This window comes from Protomyctophum parallelum (assembly GCF_964188405.1).
Source record: "Protomyctophum parallelum genome assembly, chromosome: 15".
NCBI lineage: Eukaryota > Metazoa > Chordata > Actinopteri > Myctophiformes > Myctophidae > Protomyctophum > Protomyctophum parallelum.
Genome location: NC_139710.1, coordinates 51123494 through 51145484, shown reverse-complemented (window position 1 = coordinate 51145484; position 21991 = coordinate 51123494). Strand labels below are relative to the sequence as shown.

The window sequence follows — 21991 nt, the reverse complement described above, 5'->3', positions numbered from 1 at the left end:
GATGGATAGACAGAGACAGAGATGGAAATGTATTGATAGATGTGCACATGAGCGAGCCATGGGATAGTAGACAGACTGTAAATAACAGAATGGTGTTTTTGAAGTACAATGAGAAACCGTTTCCATACAGGAAGATGACTCACTCACTGTAGGATCAGGAAAAAGATGGTCAGACTTGCAGTCTGCACAAAAGGGCGTCAACACACATGCACACAGACGTGTGTGTGTGTGTGTGTGTGTGTGCGTGTGTGTGCGTGTGTGCGTGCGTGCGTGCGTGCGTGCGCAAATATTCACAACCATTTTCTTTTATTACACTCTCACTGCTCTCTCACTCAAGTAGGGGATTCTCTAATTGGCACTAATTACAAAGACAACAGGCCAGTCTGTCCCAGCAAGACTCCCAAAGCAGCTCAGATCATTGTAGCGGTCCATGTTACTCATGGGAACTTATTTATACTTATACAACTTATTTTTCTGCCCTTTTAACCCATTTTGACCTGAGTTCAGATTCTAAAAATGTCTTCTACATCCTGACAGTTTTCTGAAAAAGCTATGTTTCTATGTCAGTCGTTCTTCGACTTTTCAAAAACAGCAGACCTACAAGCTTGTAGATCTGCACCTGCCAATGCAGGTGCAGGATTGAACAGGGTCAGAGTAAGCATTGTATAATAAACTCAAGAAAAGATAGCATTTAAAAAAGGAATATTCGCTTATATTGGCTTAAATTAACAAAAACTAAGGGCCCGGAATAAGTGCAGGACTGAACATATCAAAACTTCCTTCAGGAAGCACAAATGTATAGGGCACACCGGCATACTTACCCCACACCAATCGTACAAACACACCTGTGATGCCTGTCATGCCCCATACATTTGTGCTTCCTAAACATCGACTGTTCCCAGCCCAGCTTTTCTCTAAAGTCTGCTCAGCGTGCACAGATAGGACCCATCTATGGCTGTGTATTCGGAATAGAAGTGTATGTAAGATCAATACAATACAAGAACAATATTGGAAAGGTGAGGATTAGGAGAGCCAAACAATAATGCCAGACAATATTGTTGGCTGCTAGGAGCGTCCACAGAAAAATTGAAAACAAGAGTCACTTGTCCAACGGAGAGGTAAAGTTTGCCCAGAAAGATTTATTACTTGTACTGGACACAAGCTTTTTAGGCCTGAGGATGATTCTACAAATGTCTTCGAAATCATGAAAATTTTCTGATAAACATATACATATAAATGTTTCTATGTCAGTGGTTATCATAATCATATACATATAAATGTTTCTATGTCAGTGGTTATCATAAACATATACGTATAAATGTTTCTATGTCAGTGGTTATCAAACTATTTCATGTCAAGGACTCCTAGAATGATGTGTTTGGCCTCCAACCCCCATCTAAAAGAATGCAGTTCCAGGGACCCCCCAGAAGCAAAGATTTTAGTTAAAAATGTTCGTGCTGAAATCATAAAAGGAACGCTTGCTAGGCAATCATTTAAGGCAATTCAAAGTGCGATTGATAGTTTATTGTGATGTTGCGGTCACTTGTCACATACTGTAGTGCTGATCAACATACGATAATTGATGTGACTTTTAAAAAACGGATTTAATACTACCGGTAATTGATTTTTCATTGTTTTTCTTTTCTCCGTTTTCTGTCTCTTCCAGTCCCTCCTTATCCCAGTCAATCCAGTGTGTTTTCGGACTTCTCCACTGGTCCAGGGACTCCTGGCGGGGTTGGTCGGGAGTTCTCATCCCCTGGTCCTCCACCTCCTCTCTCCTACCAGGCTGACCTCCCCAGCGGCCTGCTCACCCCCGACAAACCTCCCCCCCACAGTCTCAACACACAGGTAGCATGTTCAAATCAAACCTCCCCCCCACAGTTTCCTCTCGTATCTTAACCCATTAAGGACAGGAACCCATTTTAGGGTTTTTACCTTTCAAGACGGAAACCATTTTTGGGTTGTTGTTGCCATGTATAGTATATAGCAGGGTTCCCCAATAGGCATCCTGCTGGCCATTTGCGGCCCGCGGAGCTCCCCCTTGTGGCCCCTGGAAGAATTTCTTTTTAAATTAAAAATTAATTATATGCCAGATATAAATGGCATTAAATGGGGGTCAGTAGCCTATGCATGTCAAACTGGGCATCCTTTTCAAATGGGTTCTTGGCCCTGAAAATTCATTTTCAGGGCAAGAACCCATTTGAAAAGTACCTCGACCTCGCACGTGCGGACTCGGCCCCCAGCCTGGTACCCTAGTCAAAATATGGCCCTTGAGGAACCCTGGTATATAGCAACATCTTTTTTCCATTTTTTTTTATACATATTTGAAGTTTTTCAGAAATCTTAGTTCAGAATTTGGATAGCGTTTTAAAGCCCAAACCACACCAATCCAGTTGCAACAAAACATCAACCTCAAAACATCAACTCCTTCCAACTGCCATTGGGGATAATGGTTGCAATTTAAATTGCAAGTACCGGTAGATGCACATGTTGCAAGGAGTTGCATGGCGAATGATTGATGTGGTTTGGGCTTTAGAATCGGCCTCAGGTCTAAATTGGTTAACTTGTATCTTATCATCTCCGATGACCTCTTCTCCTGTAGATGCCAGGTCGTTTGGACCCCACTTCCCATGGTGCATCACTCTCCCAACAGCCGCAACAGCAGCAGCAGGGTCTCCATGGCAACTCCCAAATGGGGGGCAATAACCCCGGCAACCAGATGATGCAGCGAGGCAACCAGAATCCTCGTCTCCAAGGAGACAACTCCTTCAGTCTGGGGGGGCCAGGGGGAGACGTTCCAGAAGCTGCTTTGGATGTGAGTTGAAGATTATAATAATAGTAATGGTTATGATACAATATATTAACTACTACTACTACAATATAGAGATGATATCTATTATAATATATAGAGATGATATCTAATGCGTGTGCGTGTGTGCGTGTGTGTGTGTGTGTGTGTGTGTGTGTGTGTGTGTGTGTGTGTGTGTGTGTGTGTGTGTGTGTGTGTGTGTGTGTGTGTGTGTGTGTGTGTGTGTGTGTGTGTGTGTGTGTGTGTGTGTGTGTGTGTGTGCGTGTGTGGCGTAGTTGCTTCCAGAGTTGACCAACCCAGATGAGTTGCTGTCGTACCTTGGACCCCCTGATCTCCCTAGCAACAACAACGATGACCTTCTGTCCTTGTTTGAGAACAACTAAATAGACACACACACACACACACACACACAAAGAGCCTGCTAACTGATACACATACATGCACATACACAAACAATACACACACACACACACATTTATGCCCATATATATATATATATATATATATATACACACACACACACACACACAGTACGGAGAGGAATTTCGACTAATTTTATAGTCGTCTAATCTAACCTGACCAACGTCGACTAACCGACTAGTCTAATAATAGAAAGACGCCGAAAACTGTTTTATGCTTGATATAAGCTATCCAGCAGCTACAGTGTCTAGTGTGCAGTAAAGCTATTCAAGATGTTTTAAAAGGGCCTATTATATAGTTAATAATTATCATAAGAAAATGTATTTGAAAGATTTTATGATATCATTTTGGGACAGAGTCCGGGAGTGACAGGTGGACAAATTTACATTTGTACGGTCTAAAACTCTTCCGGGGGAACATATGCTTTAAACATGCTTTTAACATTATTTTAAACATAATGCAGTGAAATAGATTAATTTAGCTCATGTCCTGTTGTTGTTGTTGTTGTTGTGTGATTGTTTATGTTAGTTTTTTTTTTTGTCTTATTTTTTTGTTTTTGTAAAACATCTCTTAAGTCCGTGGAGCTGTCAAGGGCAGTGTGCTGTCTGTCTAGCAGTCATGCTCCCTCAGGGAACAGAAGTACCTCCTGTGCGTTGGAAAACAGCATCTTGGGGTGACATTAAGGACTCTAATTAACATATTACAGTAACAAGCCCCTTTTATAGAAGATGTGATCAATTTTAGAACATATGGACATTTCTTTCAGATGTGCTTGTCACAAAAAATGCTCAGCATTGGTAAGGGGGGACAAAAAAACTTGAAATTATAGCAGTTTGTACGATTTAGGTTAACCAAAAAAAAATCTTTTTGTATTACGGACAGTCAACGGTTACTTGACTAGTCGGTTAGTCGTGCACAGACACCTGATATACAACACATACACACAAACAACCCAGTGACACACACACACACACACACCTTGTATATGCTTACATACCCACAGAAAAAAAAATCGTACCATGAGTTGTGGGTAAAAAAAAAGACTTCCTGTAGAAATATGAACTCTCTGCACCGTCCAAAATGGGTGTTTCCTGTGACTCCACCTCCCGCCCTGCGCTGGACGGATGGACAGAGAGGGCAAAACGACAAGAATGAGGAAAAAAAGGTTTTAAATATGAGAATCTTTGATGTAATGAAGTTGATGGTAACTTTATTTGAATGTTTTTTTTTCTTTTCTTTTCTTTCTTTTTTTTCTTTTCTTTTTTATCTCTGAGACAAAAATCTATTTGATCCTTCATCGTCATTCCCTGTGAGAACGACAAACTACCTTTTTTGCAGATGTCTGGGTCGGTTTTTGGATCAGTGCCAGCAATAACAAGCATGGGACAAGACACTCTTAAACCCCTGGTCCTCACTGGGGACCTCTAGTACTGCTAGTCTCCAACCAGGTGAATGCAAAATACTTCCTGGTAGGATGGAAAACCAACAGGACGAGGACTGAGGGCAGGATTAAAGAACCAACTGGACGTGTTCTTTAAGCCCATTGGACCTATAGGGAAACGCATTGATGACGGTACTCCTTGGCTGCACTCACTCACACACTTGCAAGCGGCAATGTGCCGGTTACGTTGGGGGGGGGGAGAATAGGGGAGGCGGCCATTTCAATTCCCCTCCCCCAACATATCCGGCACGTTGATGCTCAGGAATGTGCGAGTGCGCTCCTTGAGTTCCGTCCTTCTCCCGAGTATGGCCGGTTGTCTCGGCGTCTGCCTTCAGGCCTTGGTGGGTGATGTTGGTACGGGGCCCGTTGTCTCGGCGTCTGCCTTCAGGCCTTGGTGGGTGATGTTGGTACGGGGCCGGTTGTCTCGGCGTCTGCCTTCAGGCCTTGGTGGGTGATGTTGGTACGGGGCCGGTTGTCTCGGCGTCTGCCTTCAGGCCTTGGTGGGTGATGTTGGTACGGGGCCGGTTGTCTCGGCGTCTGCCTTCAGGCCTTGGTGGGTGATGTTGGTACGGGGCTTTTGGAGGGTGTGGCCGACCTACCTCCACCTCTGCCTTTTCGGACCAGTTCCTCTCCACGTGTCTGGTGTCTGGTATCCACACTGCTGACACAGTCCCTCCAGCTCCATAAAAGAATCCTCATCCGGAAGCATTTATTGATAAATCATGTCTGCCTTTGTGTCACTCTCCCCCCCCCCCCCCCCCCCCCGTCTCAGAGCCGTACAGAAGCACAGGCCTGACTGTCTTTGTGAAACAGCCACAGCCCAAACATTGAGCAATGGGATGAGTTTTTAAAAAGATGAATTAAGGATAAAATCCTGTTGGATAACAGTTATGGGCAATGCTGCGTGTATCTGGCCTGGCGGTAATCCATCCTGGTCGCGGGAATTCACATTTCACGTTAAATGTGAATTCCCGCGTCCAGGATGGTGTGTTTGCCAGGCTAGCGTGTATCAGCTGCAGCAGTCAGTGCTGGCCCTCATAACCCTGACCTTTTAGACACCTCAGAAACCACAGCCACTGTAAGTTATTAATGCTCATCATCATCATCATCATCATCTTCATCCTGATTCTATGTTGTACATTGATTGCAGTCCAAACGGTTGTGATGTAATTTTCTCTGTGTCCCGCTGAACAGCTGGGGGCTTTTGAAAAATGTCCATTGTCAATCAGTATGATTCAGTAACAATGATAATAACCTTTTTAATTTAATAAACAGAAGATAAGACAGATGGCGGGAATGGAGAGTTTGTTCTAGAACTAAGAAAACCTTCGCTTGACTTAATAATAAATGTTTTATCATGTGTCTGTGGATCCCACCAACCAGATGGTGTTTTACAAACTGACGTGTCTCACAATTTACTGTAATCACATTGGTTTTCATTGATCACTTTGCATTTGATTCCAGTCTTTCAAACATGTAGTGTTAACTTAAAATACACTGTAAAATAATGAAGATATTTCACTGCAGTGCAAGCCTCACTGAGGGATGCTGTTGGGAACGTGTCAGTGTCCTTTTTTAACCCATTCTGACCTGAGATCAGATTCATACGAGGTTTCCGCCGGACACACACTGGTCTGATTAACCCATTCTGACCTGAGATCAGATTCTAAAAATGTCAGTCGTTCTTCGATTTTTTTTCAAAAATAGCAGACCTACAAGCTCGTATCGCGCCACTCGGTGGCGCGATATGAGCTTGTAGATCTGCTATTTTTAAATAGCTAAAGCATAACATGATGCTGACACCAAAATGGGTGCCCGGTCAGAATGGGTTAAATGTATCGCTTGCCTACTACCCTATACTATATGACCCTATACCCTATACTACTACCCTATACTATATTGGTCATACATAACAGCACAGGTCCTATGTATTTCATTCATCAACATAGCATACAAATAACAATAATACATAACATATGGTATACTATATACTATATTTTTTATAATACCCAGATGGTTCATATGAGAAGGAACATCTGCTTATGACCGCAGACTCACTTGGTTTATAGAGGCCAACGTATTAAGCTATTTTGTAAAATGTGAATGTATTATTGTGATGGGCTCATTGGGCTGTTAAGGAATTCATTCACATCAACACAAAGCACTAGGATAGAAAGGAATGTTACAACACCTGCTTCAGCATTAATCAACCGCACCCAAAACCCACACTCGCCTACTCTTACTTGATCCAACTTGCCCTTGTTTTTAACCATATCAAATCAACAACTTACAGTATTTTATACAGTGTAATATGTGTATATGGGCTTACAGTATAAGCCCATATTGCGGTTATGATACAGTAAGCCGATTACTATATCATAACCACAATACTAGTCTGAGTCTGTGATAGATGGGTTTATTGTCCTCAGAGAGAAGTTGTGTAAATACTGAAGTTAATAAATAAACCTTATTTAGGCAGAGGGCTAATGCTTTTTACTAAGTCAAGAGTAACATCATCAAAAAATACACCTGGCTGGTTATACATGTATTCATTGTTGGTGTGTGGATAAATATGAACTGAACATTCTGTACTTTTCTTTCTATCAAATAATTCTCTTTCCAGTGAAACTTTTCCTCTCCTCACTGCGGAGTCTCGTGGAGGACCGCGCCCTGATTGCGGCGCGCGATGCGGAATTGCCTCATTTCCCACCCGCGCGCGCTGTTTGGAAGGCACAGCTGTCAATTAACCATGGCGCGCGCTGTTTCGGGCACGTCTGAGCTCGGGTTCACTTCACTTGGTGCACCAAGCGGGCGGTGCCTTGGTGGCACGGCTGTACGCTGTAGTGTAAACTAATTATATTTACTGATAATTTAAATAAATGTACTGAGTGAGTCAGAACAATTTTGAGATACTTTTACCTCTTGAGCATTTCCATTTTCTATACTTGTACACATGTCCTGACTACATCTCACAGAGGCAAATTAGCATTAGTTTTTACTCATTATTTGAGAGCTTTATAGTTAACTTTGTTGGTATTAAACGACTTAAGCCCTATTTTATATTAAAATAAAAAATCACACCCATGTGAAGTGAGGGGCGCTAATATATTAAAGTCTAACTCATGTTGCTATAATTAGGTGATGTAAACGTTGAGTCGTGACAAAACAAACATTAAATTCTCTTTATTGTTAATGGCGTTTTTAAAACAAACATTGAACTAAAAACAAACATTAAACCTGTAGGCCTATATAGGAGGCCGGAGGGGCTAGCGCCCCTCAAAAAAGTCCACAACCACTTAAAAAAAGGGTAGGCCTATAGGCCGCTATAAGTTTGCTTTTACTTTGGTGGTACTTAAAGGACCACTTTTCAACCCATCTTAATAGGTCCTCACTAATAATCATGATAAAATGGCACCATTTCTTTCTATTCAATCTGTGTCTCATAGGAGGCTGTGCCACAGTTCAGAAACCTGTCCACCTGCAGTGCCATCGATGGGGAATCCGAGCTAATAGAAACTGCAGGCTTTCCAGTCCTGAAAAGTTGCAATGCGAAAATGGAAGCCAAAGTTCTCGCGATAATAAAAAGTCACACCTGTGTGAAGTGAGGGGCGCTAATATATTGAAGTCTATAACTCATGTTGATTAGGTGATTTAATGGTGATGTAAAACAAACGGTGCCAACACAAACATTAAACGCCGTTAACAATAAAGAGACAATATGACGTAATGAGGTAATTATGAGTAAATTTTCCCTTCATTGTCAATGGCGTTTACAAAACAAACATTGAACTAAAGACAAACATTAAACCTGTAGGCCGGGCTAGCGCCCCTCAAAAATGTTTAAAAGAATAATCTGCCTAACGATGATGTGACGTCACTGGTGGACGGGTTTCTGAACTGCCCACAGCCCTCCTATGAGACACAGACTAAGTAGAAAAATGTTAGCATGATTTATTAGTGAGGACCAATTACATGAAGATAGGTTGAAAAGTGGTCCTTTAAAGTATATTTTGATACCAATACTTATTGTGAGATTATTTGTTTGTTTTTAAAAACGCCATTAACAATAAATAGAATGTAATGTTTGTTTTACATCACCTAATCATAGCAACATGAGTTGTTGTAAAGATTATGGTACTTGAGTGGAAACAATATCATATATAATATTACTGAACTGTAGCCCGGCCCTGGTTTGCACAGCGGCAGTGCGGCACAGGCCGTGTCAGAAACCAAACCCACCGCCACGGGGGCTTGTCTGGCAGAAGGGGGGCGGTCCGCCGGGGCGGCCGGCGATTCGCCGAGTCGCGCGTCAATCAAACGCCGCGGCGTCGCCATTCGCCCTCCCCTCGTCCGGACCCCGCCCACCAGCGCGTTATATAAAATCGATCGAGGCTCTTCCATCTTTTTCGGTTGCCTGTGGTCAGAGTTGTTTCGTCTCTCCGGAAAACGTCCCAAAAACCAAACCAACAACCTCCTCCACACACACCAACCGGACAACATGGCCTTACCCAGGGTGTATTTCGACATCAGCGCCGGCAGCCAGCCCGTGGGCCGCATCATCATGGAGGTAACCCCGGCGTTGACTGTAGCAGCCCGCCCGTCTGTTCTCTCCTGTGGCGTCGTGGATATAAAAACGCCGCATTGCATGAACCTCATCCTAGTTTAGTGCTTTTTGTTTATGTACAGTCCTAGCCTGCCACCATACTGCCTTGTTTATGCGTGTGCCCCGTGTCGTGCTTGTGGCCGTTTCCCGTTAGCTGTGATGCTAGCTGTCACGAGAGGATTGTCGTGTCTTTGAAAGAAGGAACCAAACCGAGCGAACCACGTGGATGTGCTGTAATGTTGTCGCTCGCCGACAAGAAGAAGACGTGGTTTCCTCGTATAGCCAGCCCGTCCGACCGTGTCGGAACAATGGTCGCGACGTTGTTCACTTCCAATGTGCATTTTGCACGTTAATACAGTTGACTTGATTGTGTGTCCATATTTCATAACATGGCTGGACTCTCGCTGTGTGTGTGTGTGTGTGTGTGTGTGTGTGTGAATGAATGGACGGAACGAACGCGCACGAAGGCGCGTGCAGGCCGCGCTTTTGTTGCATTGTGTCTCGCGCTGCGGCCTGCGAGGGGGAGGGGGGGCTCGAGCGCGACCGTGACAGAGGGAAAATTACTGTAAAAAAAAATATATATATCACTTAATTTTATATATATATATATGTTTTAATCTTCCTCGTGAAGCTGCGGGCTGTTAGCATTAGTTTGCTAGTGCTAGTAACGTTTTGCCGGGTTGTGTTCTTCATAAAGGAACCGATGGTCTGGAAGGTTCCATGCAGGGGGGGGGGGGTGGAAGGGTGGAGGAGGTTTTCTCCACTTCTTCTGCAGGGAAGAGTGAGAAATGCACAATGCTAATGCTAACATGCTAACTTTGGGCACGTCGTCAATACATGGCCGGGGCGGCGGCAGAAGAGCCTCTTCGGTGCGTCATGAGATGGCACAATGTCGGATTCTCTCCTTCCTGTCACTTTATATACGTGGTGTGGGTGCGCCGATTTTAGTTATTTCGACGAATGCATGTCAGCCTAATTTAAAGACACCGTATTGGGCGAGGATGCTAATTTACACCCGCAGTCTCCACTCTAAAAAAAAAAAAAAAAAAGCGGACAATATTGGCCTACATTACAGTGAAGGCAAAGCATACTAATATGCAATCATTTTATTGGAGCTAACTGAGTTATGGCGTGATGGCAGGCAGGTCCAGCCATTTTGTGGATGCCGGGCAGGGACTGCAGCAGTACCGAATGTTGAGTCGAGGCTTTTCTGTTCTCACGTGTGACGTTAATTTATGGGACGAATTGGCTCAGCAAAAATAAATCTCATTCCTGCCTGTACACTACAGCGTGTACGGGCAACACGTTAGTAAGCCTACCAGGAAATCAATCGCACTGCGGATGTAGGAGCGAGGTAACCAGAGCTGCGTGTCTTTTTAGGAGTAGTGACTTATAGAAATGTCGTGGCCCAGTATGTATACATGTCTACCTCCTATAGCGTTTCATGACTTCATGCTTGTGTGGTGGCGTCAGTGCACTCACTCACACAGCTCCACCAACCATTCAGTGTATATATTGTATTTAAGAGTGCATGAAGCCCCCTCCCTTTTAAATCATGCTTTCGTTCAACCTGGCATCATTTTTGCTATTGTAAGTGACTGCAACAGCCACTAGTTTAAGGTAACATCTTACGGCTATTGGTCCAGAGTCGTTACATTTTGGCCAGCAATAGACCTGGTGGTACAGGGGTGGTGGTGATGGAAGTAATGTGCAGTGCAACCAGTAACTGGTAGGATTTTGGCTCAGAGCCTGACTGCCAAATGCTGAGCTAGAGTTCAAACAAGTTCACTGTGCCGGAATTCACTGCCTCAGGAATGCCAATGTACAAGTTTGTATTGTCTTGTATGAAATGAGTAGCAATCCAGCTCAGTGCATTTAAAAAAGGACACATTATAACTATTGCACAAGGTTCATAAAGTGTCAAGTATCTCAGGTGTGCTTGACACTTTATGAACCTTTTTGCAATGTTTTTGTGTTTATTTTTTATTTTTATATATATGCACTGAGCTGGATTGCATTCCCATTTGTATTGAATCTCATTCTCAAGTGCTAACATGACCAATTAAATTAGCCACCAGGAATATAAACTGAGATGACTATTGGTTCTATCAAACCAGTTAATTTGGAGGCATTGATCTTGTGAAAAAGTGTCAACAAAAGCTTTTTCATTTATTTTAAATTGTGCGTGTTTATTTTTGCAGCTGCGTTCCGATGTGGTTCCCAGGACAGCTGAGAACTTCCGTGCGCTGTGCACCGGGGACAAGGGCTTCGGCTACAAGGGGTCCATCTTCCACCGGGTCATCCCCCAGTTCATGTGTCAGGTGAGATGAAATGTTCTCTTGGCGTCGCCTGACGTGATACAGGTCAGGTGTGACAATTTGTCTGTGTTTGCTTTTAACTGGAAACATTACAGCATAATGTAACTGAATTATGTGTCCCAGTCTTGAAGCCTTAGCTCCAGTACGTTAGTGTTTTACAGAATCTTGTTGTCGGAGACAACTTAATTCCAGAGGCATTTTTGTAAGAATAAAGTGCTCATTGAGTGTGTAAAATGTTTTCTTTTGCAACCATTTGGTTGAAGTGGCAACTTGGAAGACTGCTAGTCCACATGAATACTCAAGTGGAGATTCTGGGTAAAATATAACGTGTAGCTTGGTTGAGTTTAAACCATTTGTAAACGGCCTCAGGCTATGTGAAATAGCAGACCTGGATTAGCGAGGTCTGCTATTTCACATAGCCTGCTTGGTACTTTCAGGTTTTCTTCTGGCTCATACATAGTCTGGATTTTCAGTGGTTAGGTGACCACTGAACTACAACATGACGTCACGAGCTGCGGTGAAGAGCAAACTACCGCCAAACTACCGGTTTTTACTCACCACCGCTCAACGTTATTTCAGCTCCGGTGGTCAGCTCACCACCGGAGCGGTGGTCACCTCACCACTGAAAATCCAGACTATGAATAGGCATTTACAGCCAGGCTGCACCAATGCAACTCCTTGCAACTGCCATTGTGGTTGCAAGTAGTTTCATGTTGCAACTTGCAAGGTGTTGTGTTGGTGTGGACTGGCAAATGACAACCTGCATGTAACTGTTTGATAAATACACTGCACCAGGAGACTGTAGCAGTCTGCAGGTCACTGCATAGTGCATAGCCAGCTGCAATGTCAAATGTAATGTTTGCATTGGGGTGTGTGATTGCGTACTCCTGTGTATAGAGCACCTGTTGATCTCTCCTGTATATCCCTGCAGGGTGGCGACTTCACCAACCACAATGGAACCGGTGGCAAGTCCATCTACGGGAACAAGTTTGCTGATGAGAACTTCAATCTGACTCACACCGGCCCTGGCATCCTGTCCATGGCCAACGCGGGACCAAACACCAACGGATCACAGTTCTTCATTTGTACTGAAAAGACCTCCTGGTGAGTCTGTCATAACCTACTGCATACATGATGGGTGGGCACTAAAGCATACATGGCCGTGAACGTACATCAGTTAATTTTTATCCATCAACTTCTCATTTATGCCCCAAAATGATAAGTTATACAACCTTTGTAGAAATGTCAGACCCAATTGTCAAATGTTTTAATCATGTTTGCTTAACTATATATAATATATATAAAATAAATGTTGGACAAAATGGCCAATTTAACAGAGGTGCCCACTCTTCCTTGGTGCGCGCACCCACCAACTTGATCACCCCATCCAAGTTTTGGAGCCCAGATTGAAGTTATGCTTGTTTCATACTCCAGGTTGGATGGGAAGCACGTGGTGTTCGGTCAGGTGGTGGAAGGGCTGGATGTGGTGAGGAGGGTGGAGACCTATGGCTCCCAGAGCGGGAAGACAAAGGAAAAGATCACCGTCACCGACTGCGGACAGCTCTGAACGCGCCCACTTCACCTTGAGCCCTGCTAATTCCCCCATCCACCCTCACTAGCCCCTACCCTTCATTCAGCATTCCTCTCTGTTGATTGACCCTCCCCCCCACTTCCATGTTGCTGCATTTGTGACTCTGCCGTATAAGTTTCTTTTGCATTACTTTTTGTTTTTCAAAAAGTCTGGACGGTTTTTTGTCAAGTAATAAATGAGAAAAATTTAAAAGGGAATTTGATTCCTTGATGACTGAAAACTGCGTTTGTCGTCTTGTCTGCCATAATTTTACTAGTAGACTTAACTTGCATAATAGACATTTTGGCGACTGTTTTAATAGTTTAATTTGTCTATCTGGCTTTTTGGGTGTTTTGTCTGAAAGTTTTAAGGGTACCACCTTCCTCTAAAATGCCCTGTTTAAACATTAGCTGATAAGGTAACTAGTTTTTATGCCAAACGTTAATCTGCAGGAAAGGCTGACTATGTTAAAGCCTATAATCTGTCTGCACAGGAATGCTATTGCTATGCACACTAAAGTCCTTATAGTGGTGCTGTCCCATGGCAGAGGGATCCAAATGACTAAGGTGGCTGCACAAAGCATACTAATATGCAATCAAAACTATTTTATTGGAGTTAACTGAGCTAATGGCGAAGTGGCAATGTTTTATTTCAAACTCAGATGAATGAAAACTAAAACTTCTTCAGGGTACACTGAACACATTACAAGGCAGCCCGAGATGGCTTGGAACAAAACATTGAAGTAATCAGGAACAGGCGCTCCTACTCATGATCTATTGACCCTATCCGCTTCATGAGTAGCCAGTGGTTCCAGGTGGTCCCCAGCTAAATGTAACCAAATGGACCTGTAAGACTTAACGCTTGGGTCCACTTGGTTTCAGTTTACGCTCAAGAGTTGATGTAGAATTCTACTGTTTGCCTCTTGTCTCTTGTGGACAAAATGGTATCGACGATGTTTTAGGTCTGAGAGGCTAAAAGTCATCAAATGGTGGTCCCCTGTCTAAAATGCAGGATAATAATTAATTGCATTTTTATAGCGCTTTTCCAAGTGCTCAAAGCTTTAATGGGTTGGTTCATACATTGGGAGGTGAAGCGGAGAACAGTCGACGCAGCGTCCTCACTTCCGTTCACACCGACCAACTCATTGGAGGCAATGTAGGGTTCAGTGTCTTGCCCAAGGACACTTTGACCTGTGGACAGGAGGAGCTGGGATTTGAACCATCGACCCAGGGATCATTGGCCAACCTGCTCTACCTCCTGAGCCACAGCCGCCCCAGGATAAATAATGGGCCTTGATGGAAAAGGGGTTAAGCAGCAGAGGGTGCCAGACTCCACTTAATGACCACAAAGGTCTGAGTTTGATGGAGAATACCTTCTGTTCCCTACCCACTGCCCAGGCCTGTGTTTTCGTTGGCATGATGGAGATCAATGGTACTAATTAAGAGACACTACATATACTTTGCTAATGAACTATTGACTCTTCAGATAGGGGGTTAAGGAGGGACAAATGGATTAATTTGGGGTTCACTGTGACATGAAAATACTAGGAGAACTAGGCCTACTGGTTTAAATAATACAATTTGTTTGGAAGCAAGCCCAAAAATTCAGCAACCCGCAAATACCAATCTGCTACAGCCTGTTTTTATGCCAATATTTGTCATTTTGTGTTAATCGATTTTCAATCATACTTGACATCATCAAATCCGGAAGTTATGCAGGTCCTAGTGGCAAAAAAAATGATGCTTTCTGGCCTTGACAGACCAAACTTCCAAACGGCAAAGTCCTGTCTGATTGCATTAATCCATTCTGACCTGAGATCAGATTCAAAGTCCTGTCTGATTGCATTAAACAAAGCTAAACAATTCTTTCACTCCGTTTGCCACTCTGTTTGCCACGCATACCCTCTATATTTACAAGCAAATTAACATGATCAATGGAGTCCAAAGTTACTTCATGATAAGCGGATATTGCAACACTGTATACCACAAAATGTGTGCGTGGATTGCGTTTAATTGTATTCTTGCAATGCATAGTTATTAAACATGTTAAGAGTAGAGGATTTACATAAATATACACATATGTACAAAGAGGGTTATCATAGACAAATGAAAATGTGAAATATTTCATGGTTTTATTTTTCATTGGCTCAAAAACTTTTAGCAGTTAAAGCTTGTTTCTGTGACTACTTACATTCTCTCATTCCTCCAACAATGGCAGTGGGCCACACTATACTTAGTATAAATTAGTCTTTTAGTCAGTGGTGGGATTTGACTAGGCTATATGAATACAACAAAGATAAAACACAGGTTAAATGTACAGTTATTATTAGATTAACAATACACTGTTTATTTAAATAGTTTGACCTTATCTAAAAATATAAAAATAAATGGAGTTGGCACATGTGTCACAGTTAGGAGGCTAGTTTGGAACAGACATAACAGTAGGTGGTGGTAATAAGTGCACAGTAACTAGTGCCGTCAAGGTAGCAACTTGTATTGCTGTACATCACAGTAAAACCTGGTATGGTCATTGTCAACAACACCTGGTCCATTTGTATGGCGCATTTAAAATGTAAAATATGTTACAGAGTAATTTATTCATGTTACAGGAACTCGCATCCATAACGGCTTACTTGAACTCAGCTGAAGTATCACCTAGCCGCAAACAACTCTTAGATGCTATATTTTGCTATTTGGATAGTATTTGACAGACAGTCCTGCGGCTGCGTACCACCTGTTTCAAAATGGCACATAATGCAGCGGGGATTAGTTTTTACGTCCAGATACCCCGTCCACCAGGACAGGCTTCAGACGTGACTCCTCAGGAGACTCGGCTCAGATCTGTACCCATTTCATTTGGCGTTAGGAACCCGTTGCGACCGTATGCCCTTGCTGATATCAACCCCAGGCAGGGTTCGAACCCACAACCTTCCGCATGAAAGGCATATGCTCTAACCACTACACCTGTTGCGTTATTGAAAACGAACGCTTCCAGACTTTGACACAACCATAATCACCAGCACGGAATTTATTGATAATAAGAAGAAGAAAGTAGCTGTCTATGGTGGATTTTTATAAAACTAAAACTTGGCAGATACAAAGAGCATAATCTAAGCTTTCTGTACAGCTGCAATGATGAGTATAATGTTGTTTAACTTTAATACAATCAGATCTGACTTTTCGGTTTGGATTAATGGGCTGTCAAGGGTTAATATTGCAACTCTAGATATACCAGATGGCAAGAATAGCATGTAAGAGTTACTTGCAGCTGCAGGTATCACTTGCTATTGTCACATTAACGCCTGGTATATGGTCACAGTAACACATGTGATCATCATCACGGTAACACTCAGGTCTAGATCAGGTGATGTGAGAGGTGGGAAGATCGTTTAACTGAACCACCACCTGTTTTACTCAACAACGATGTGTGTCTCTCTCTCTCTCTGGAGGACAACCAGTACCCCAAGGCCAGTCCACAGTCACATGACCTGTCCCATCATCAGCACTGCCCTAACCTCTCCTCCGTCGTCCTCCGTTTCCCAGAATGCCTGGTTTTCCTCTGCCGCTGCCTGGGCATACACACCCCTTGGCCCTTGGCCTTGCTAAGCTCCGCCCGGCTGGTGGGGCTGCAGGCGAGTCCTGATGCACAGTCGCAGCGCTCCAGGTTGCGTCTGAGTTTGGATCGACCTCTGAGCAGACACGCGTCTCCCTCCAGCGGGATCTTCTGGCACCGCTTGCCGGTCAGGTAGCGAACGCAGCACAGACCAACGTCACAGTCGCCCGAACGCACACAGCTGGCCATCTCTGGAGCTGCACCACACACCGACATCATCATTGTTATTAGATAATAGATAGTGTGGAAGAACATTTAAGATAGATAGATAGATATGCATGTAATATATTGCCTACTGTGTACAGTACACTCTATATTGGGATGGGGCTTTACATTTAAGAAACAACTCAAAGCCTTTTCTTTGTAGCCTACACTGAAAAGCCTTCAGATTTTCAAATGTTGGAGCCTTCCTGAAATCACACTCACACGTGTGAGTCAATCAAAAAACCTTCACTGTACGGCCTAGAGTTCTCAAAACAACTCATTCTTAGGGAACCAGACTTTTCTTTAGAGCCAGACTGATGCCTCGGTTGAGGCGAAATGTCGGTAAAATCCGACATTTCGCCTCAACCGAGGCATCAGTCTGGCTCTAAAGACAATAACCTACTACGCTACTCAATAGGTAGTATTTGTTACCAGTAGTTACCAGTAGCCTAACTGTAAACGATCCTGTCTGTGAATGAGTTTGGTTTACCACCCACCTTTTGTCCTGTTGCCCTCGGCAACATCCTCTGTCAGCCTGTCTGTCTCTCCATCGGTCTGCCTGTCTCTGTGTCGCTGTCTGTCTGTGTGTCTGTCTTGTGACGACCCTCTTCTCTGGGCCCGATTACTGCATCCATCTCTCTGATTGATTGATTGATAGAACGATACAATAAGTAAATCGGTCGCCAGATAGATAGATAGATAGATAGATAGATAGATAGATAGATAGATAGGTAGGTAGATAGATAGGTAGATAGGTAGATAGATAGATAGGTAGGTAGGTAGGTAGGTAGGTAGGTAGGTAGGTAGGTAGGTAGGTAATAATAATAATAATAATAAAACTTTATTTGTATAGCACCTTTCATGACATCAAATGCAGCTCAAAGTGCTTTACAGAACAATGGAGAATAAAATAAAAGCAAAGCATAAAAGAAAAGCAAGGCAACGACATTAAAAAACAAGCAGTAATGCAATACAGTGAGGACATGAATAACACAAAATATAAGATCACTTAAAGGCAATGTTGTAGAAGTGGGTCTTGAGCTGAGCTTTAAAAATGTCTACAGAGGCTGCCTGACGAAGGTACAGAGGGAGCTTGTTCCATGCCGATGGCCCGTAGAAGCAAAAAGCTGCTTCCCCGTATTTTTTAGTTGCCATTTTTTTAGGCAAAGCGAGCAGGCCAGCAGTGGAAGACCTTAGCGAGCGGTTTGGGACATATTTAGGCAAGCAGTCATGTAGGTAGGAAGGTGCGAGACCATTGAGGGCTTTATAGACAAGTAAAAGAATTTTAAAATCAATCCTAAAAACAACCGGAAGCCAGTGCAGTGATAGGTAGGTAGGTAGATAGATAGTTAGGTAGGTAGGTAGGTAGGTAGATAGATAGATAGATACATACGTAGGTAGGTAGGTAGGTAGGTGGGTAGGTAGGTAGGTAGGTAGGTATATAGATAGATAGATAGATAGATAGATAGATAGGTAGGTAGATAGGTAGATAGATAGGTGGGTAGGTAGGTAGGTAGGTAGGTAGGTAGGTAGATAGATAGATAGATAGATAGATAGATAGATAGATAGATAGATAGATAGATAGATAGATAGATAGATAGATAGGTAGGTAGATAGGTAGATAGATGGGTGGGTAGGTAGGTAGGTAGGTAGGTAGGTAGGTAGGTAGGTAGATAGATAGATAGATAGATAGATAGATAGATAGATAGATAGATAGATAGATAGATAGATAGATAGATAGATAGATAGATAGATAGGTAGATAGGTAGATAGATGGGTGGGTAGGTAGGTAGGTAGGTAGATAGATAGATAGATAGATAGATAGATAGATAGATAGATAGATAGATAGATAGATAGATAGATAGATAGATAGATAGATAGATAGATAGATAGATAGGTAGGTAGGTAGATAGGTAGATAGATGGGTGGGTAGGTAGGTAGGTAGGTAGGTAGGTAGGTAGGTAGGTAGATAGATAGATAGATAGATAGATAGATAGATAGATAGATAGATAGATAGATAGATAGATAGATAGGTAGGTAGGTAGATAGGTGGATGGATGGGTGGGTAGGTAGGTAGGTAGGTAGGTAGGTAGGTAGGTAGATAGATAGATAGATAGATAGATAGATAGATAGATAGATAGATAGATAGATAGGTAGGTAGGTAGATGGGTGGGTGGGTAGGTAGGTAGGTAGGTAGGTAGATAGATAGATAGATAGATAGATAGATAGATAGATAGATAGATAGATAGATAGATAGATAGATAGATAGATAGATAGATAGATAGATAGATAGATAGGTAGATAGGTAGATAGATGGGTAGGTAGGTAGGTAGGTAGGTAGGTAGATAGATAGATAGATAGATAGATAGATAGATAGATAGATAGATAGATAGATAGATAGATAGATAGATAGATAGATAGGTAGGTAGATGGGTGGGTGGGTGGGTAGGTAGGTAGGTAGGTAGGTAGGTAGGTAGATAGATAGATAGATAGATAGATAGATAGATAGATAGATAGATAGATAGATAGATAGATAGATAGATAGATAGATAGATAGATAGATAGATAGATAGGTAGGTAGATAGGTAGATGGGTGGGTGGGTAGGTAGGTAGGTAGATAGGTAGGTAGGTAGGTAGGTAGGTAGATAGATAGATAGATAGATAGATAGATAGATAGGTAGGTAGGTAGGTAGGTAGGTAGGTAGGTAGGTAGATAGATAGGTAGGTAGGTAGGTAGGTAGGTAGGTAGGTAGGTAGATAGATAGGTAGGTAGGTAGGTAGGTAGGTAGGTAGATAGATAGATAGATAGGTAGGTAGGTAGGTAGGTAGGTAGGTAGGTAGGTAGATAGATAGATAGATAGATAGATAGATAGATAGATAGATAGATAGATAGATAGATAGATAGATAGATAGATAGATAGATAGATAGATAGATAGATGGGTATATTATACTGACCATGTTGCTACAGTCCGGTGTGCTGCATGTCGTGGAACGTCTGTTAGAGTTCAGAGAATCTTCCGTCCTGCGTCCGGCGTGCGTTCGGCGTGCGTTCACAGAGCCACGCACCACCACGCCCCCGTCTGGCACCGCCTCGCCGTGGGAGGGAGTCTGTTGACAGAAACATGACGTTAATATCGGTTTAGAGATCCATGTGCACACCACGTACACGTGTATTGTTTTGTTCCCTAAGAATGAGTTGTTTTGAGAACTCTAGGCCGTACAGTGAAGGTTTCTTGATTGACTCACACGTGTGAGTGTGATTTCAGGAAGGCTCCAACATTTGAAAATCTGACGGCTTTTCAGTGTAGGCTAGAAAGAAAACGCTTTGAGTTGTTTCTTAAATGTAAAGCCCCATCCCAAAATAGAGTGTACTGTACACAGTAGGCAATATATTACATGCATATCTATTATCTACATGGACTACAGGTGCTTAGGAGCACTGTATGTTGTTGTTATTATGTCCTCTATTTTTCCAATCCTATGACTATTAGGAGCAGTTGTCTTGCTAAGTGGCTATATAATTAGGAGCAGTTGTCTTGCTAAGTGGCTATATCATTGAAAGTTGCTTGTAATAGTGCAGGTTTATTGTGGATAGAGTTCAGCTCAGAAATGTCACACACACAAGGTGGACTGATATTGAATGTACAATATTTGGACTATGTTCCATTCAATTAGCATTCATGAATGGGTTTACCTAGCCTGGCCAACGGCTGATTCGGTCTGGCTTATTAGCCAGGCTAGGGTTTACCCACATGCACGCAATGGTCAAGTTCATGTTCAGCACAAAACAATTGACCTTTTAAAACATCAGAAAATGTTCACAACAAGACCGCACATGCTTTTAGCTTATTACTGCTCTTTACAGTTATGCTTGATGAGGAGGTACCTTATGGACTATAACTGGACTCAGTGGTGGAACGTAAAGAGCCTACTGTACTTTACTTTTTTTTATTATTATTGTTTTTATTTTTATGGAATAGTTCCACTATAATTATTTGAAAACTTAGTCACTGGTTACTGTAGTGTATTACATTTTGCTTATTATAACAAACCACTTCAGAGTACGGTATCATCGCTGGTAATTTGAAAATAGATCTGCTATTTTCAAAGGATTTGAATGAGTAGGCTACTTTGACTTTTTGTAAATCTTTATGCCAATACGTTTGTAGCCTACTTTTACCAAATCTTGAATAGCGAACATACAGTCAAACAAGGAGGTTGGAGCGCACACCAGTAGTGAAGAGGCGCTGACCGCGGGAGATAAAATTGACTGAAAAAAGGAGAGGTCGCACAGCTCGTAGTCACGATGCAAGTTTTTATTTCCAACGTTTCGGCAAACAAAGTTGCCTTCTTCAGCGAACATACAGTAACATACTATTTCTACAATAAGGTAAAGGTAGCCATAATATAGCCTATTGATTCTTCCATCAGTGATTGATTGGACTCACCTGTTGTTGTTGTTGTTGCTGTGCTCCCTCCAGAACTTCTTTGGAGGAGCGGATGACGTTGGACTCCAGACAGCTGATCACACAGAGAGAGCAGGTGAGCAGGGCTATAGGGGTCCACATGATTAGGAAATAAATAATGATCAATAAGATATCAGATGTAGACTATTGTCGCGGCGTTCTTGTCATCAGCGTTTAGTAACTATAGGCCTATACTTCCAGAATCAACACGTGTTTAATATTTTTGTGTTATTCTTGGAGAAAGAAAAAAAAACATTCTACCGTATTTCTAAGATTTACAAATGTAACAGACCGACAAAACAGGCTAGGTGTCTTTGCACCACTGAGTCGGTGTGAGCCAGAGAGTTAACAGAGGTTTCTTGTCTTGGTCCTCTTCTTATATCGTGCCTCGCCCACCCACGGGCTGCTTAAACCCTCATCATCTAATCGCTGCACTCGGCTTTGAAACGTGTGTTTAGAAGGTAAAGAACGGATGTTTTACTGTTGATCAAAGCGCGCACAGAGGAGTGAGGGGAGAGAGGGGAGAGAGACAGAGACGAAGGACTAT

The 21991-nt window shown here is 42.7% G+C and overlaps 3 protein-coding genes across 3 annotated transcripts in view; 2 read left to right on the top strand and 1 right to left on the bottom strand.

Moving 5' to 3' along the window:
* zmiz2 (zinc finger, MIZ-type containing 2) overlaps nucleotides 1–5001 on the top strand; it is a gene marked incomplete at its 5' end in the record, with an annotated part of 43985 nt that extends 38984 nt beyond the window's left edge. Inside the window, 3 exons of the mRNA XM_083783562.1 lie at nucleotides 1667–1848; nucleotides 2603–2815; nucleotides 3085–5001. Of these exons, the coding sequence (XP_083639688.1) occupies nucleotides 1667–1848; nucleotides 2603–2815; nucleotides 3085–3192 (503 nt within the window). The 3' untranslated portion in view covers nucleotides 3193–5001. The remainder of the gene's footprint in view (nucleotides 1–1666; nucleotides 1849–2602; nucleotides 2816–3084) is intronic.
* A 4066-nt stretch (nucleotides 5002–9067) lies between these two features.
* On the top strand, nucleotides 9068–13405 carry ppiaa (peptidylprolyl isomerase Aa (cyclophilin A)). Its single transcript, XM_083784673.1, has 4 exons — nucleotides 9068–9237; nucleotides 11475–11594; nucleotides 12523–12695; nucleotides 13026–13405. The coding sequence occupies exons 1-4, from the start codon at nucleotides 9169–9171 to the stop codon at nucleotides 13156–13158; spliced, it is 495 nt and encodes a 164-aa protein (XP_083640799.1). The 5' UTR covers nucleotides 9068–9168; the 3' UTR covers nucleotides 13159–13405.
* Nucleotides 13406–16618: 3213 nt separating this feature from the next.
* On the bottom strand, nucleotides 16619–20007 carry LOC310872859 (dickkopf-related protein 2). The gene is made up of 3 exons (XM_083785030.1): nucleotides 19934–20007; nucleotides 17475–17616; nucleotides 16619–16970 (listed from the first exon to the last, which is right to left on the bottom strand). The coding sequence occupies exons 1-3, from the start codon at nucleotides 19934–19936 to the stop codon at nucleotides 16660–16662; spliced, it is 456 nt and encodes a 151-aa protein (XP_083641156.1). The 5' UTR covers nucleotides 19937–20007; the 3' UTR covers nucleotides 16619–16659.
* Nucleotides 20008–21991: the final 1984 nt, after the last annotated feature.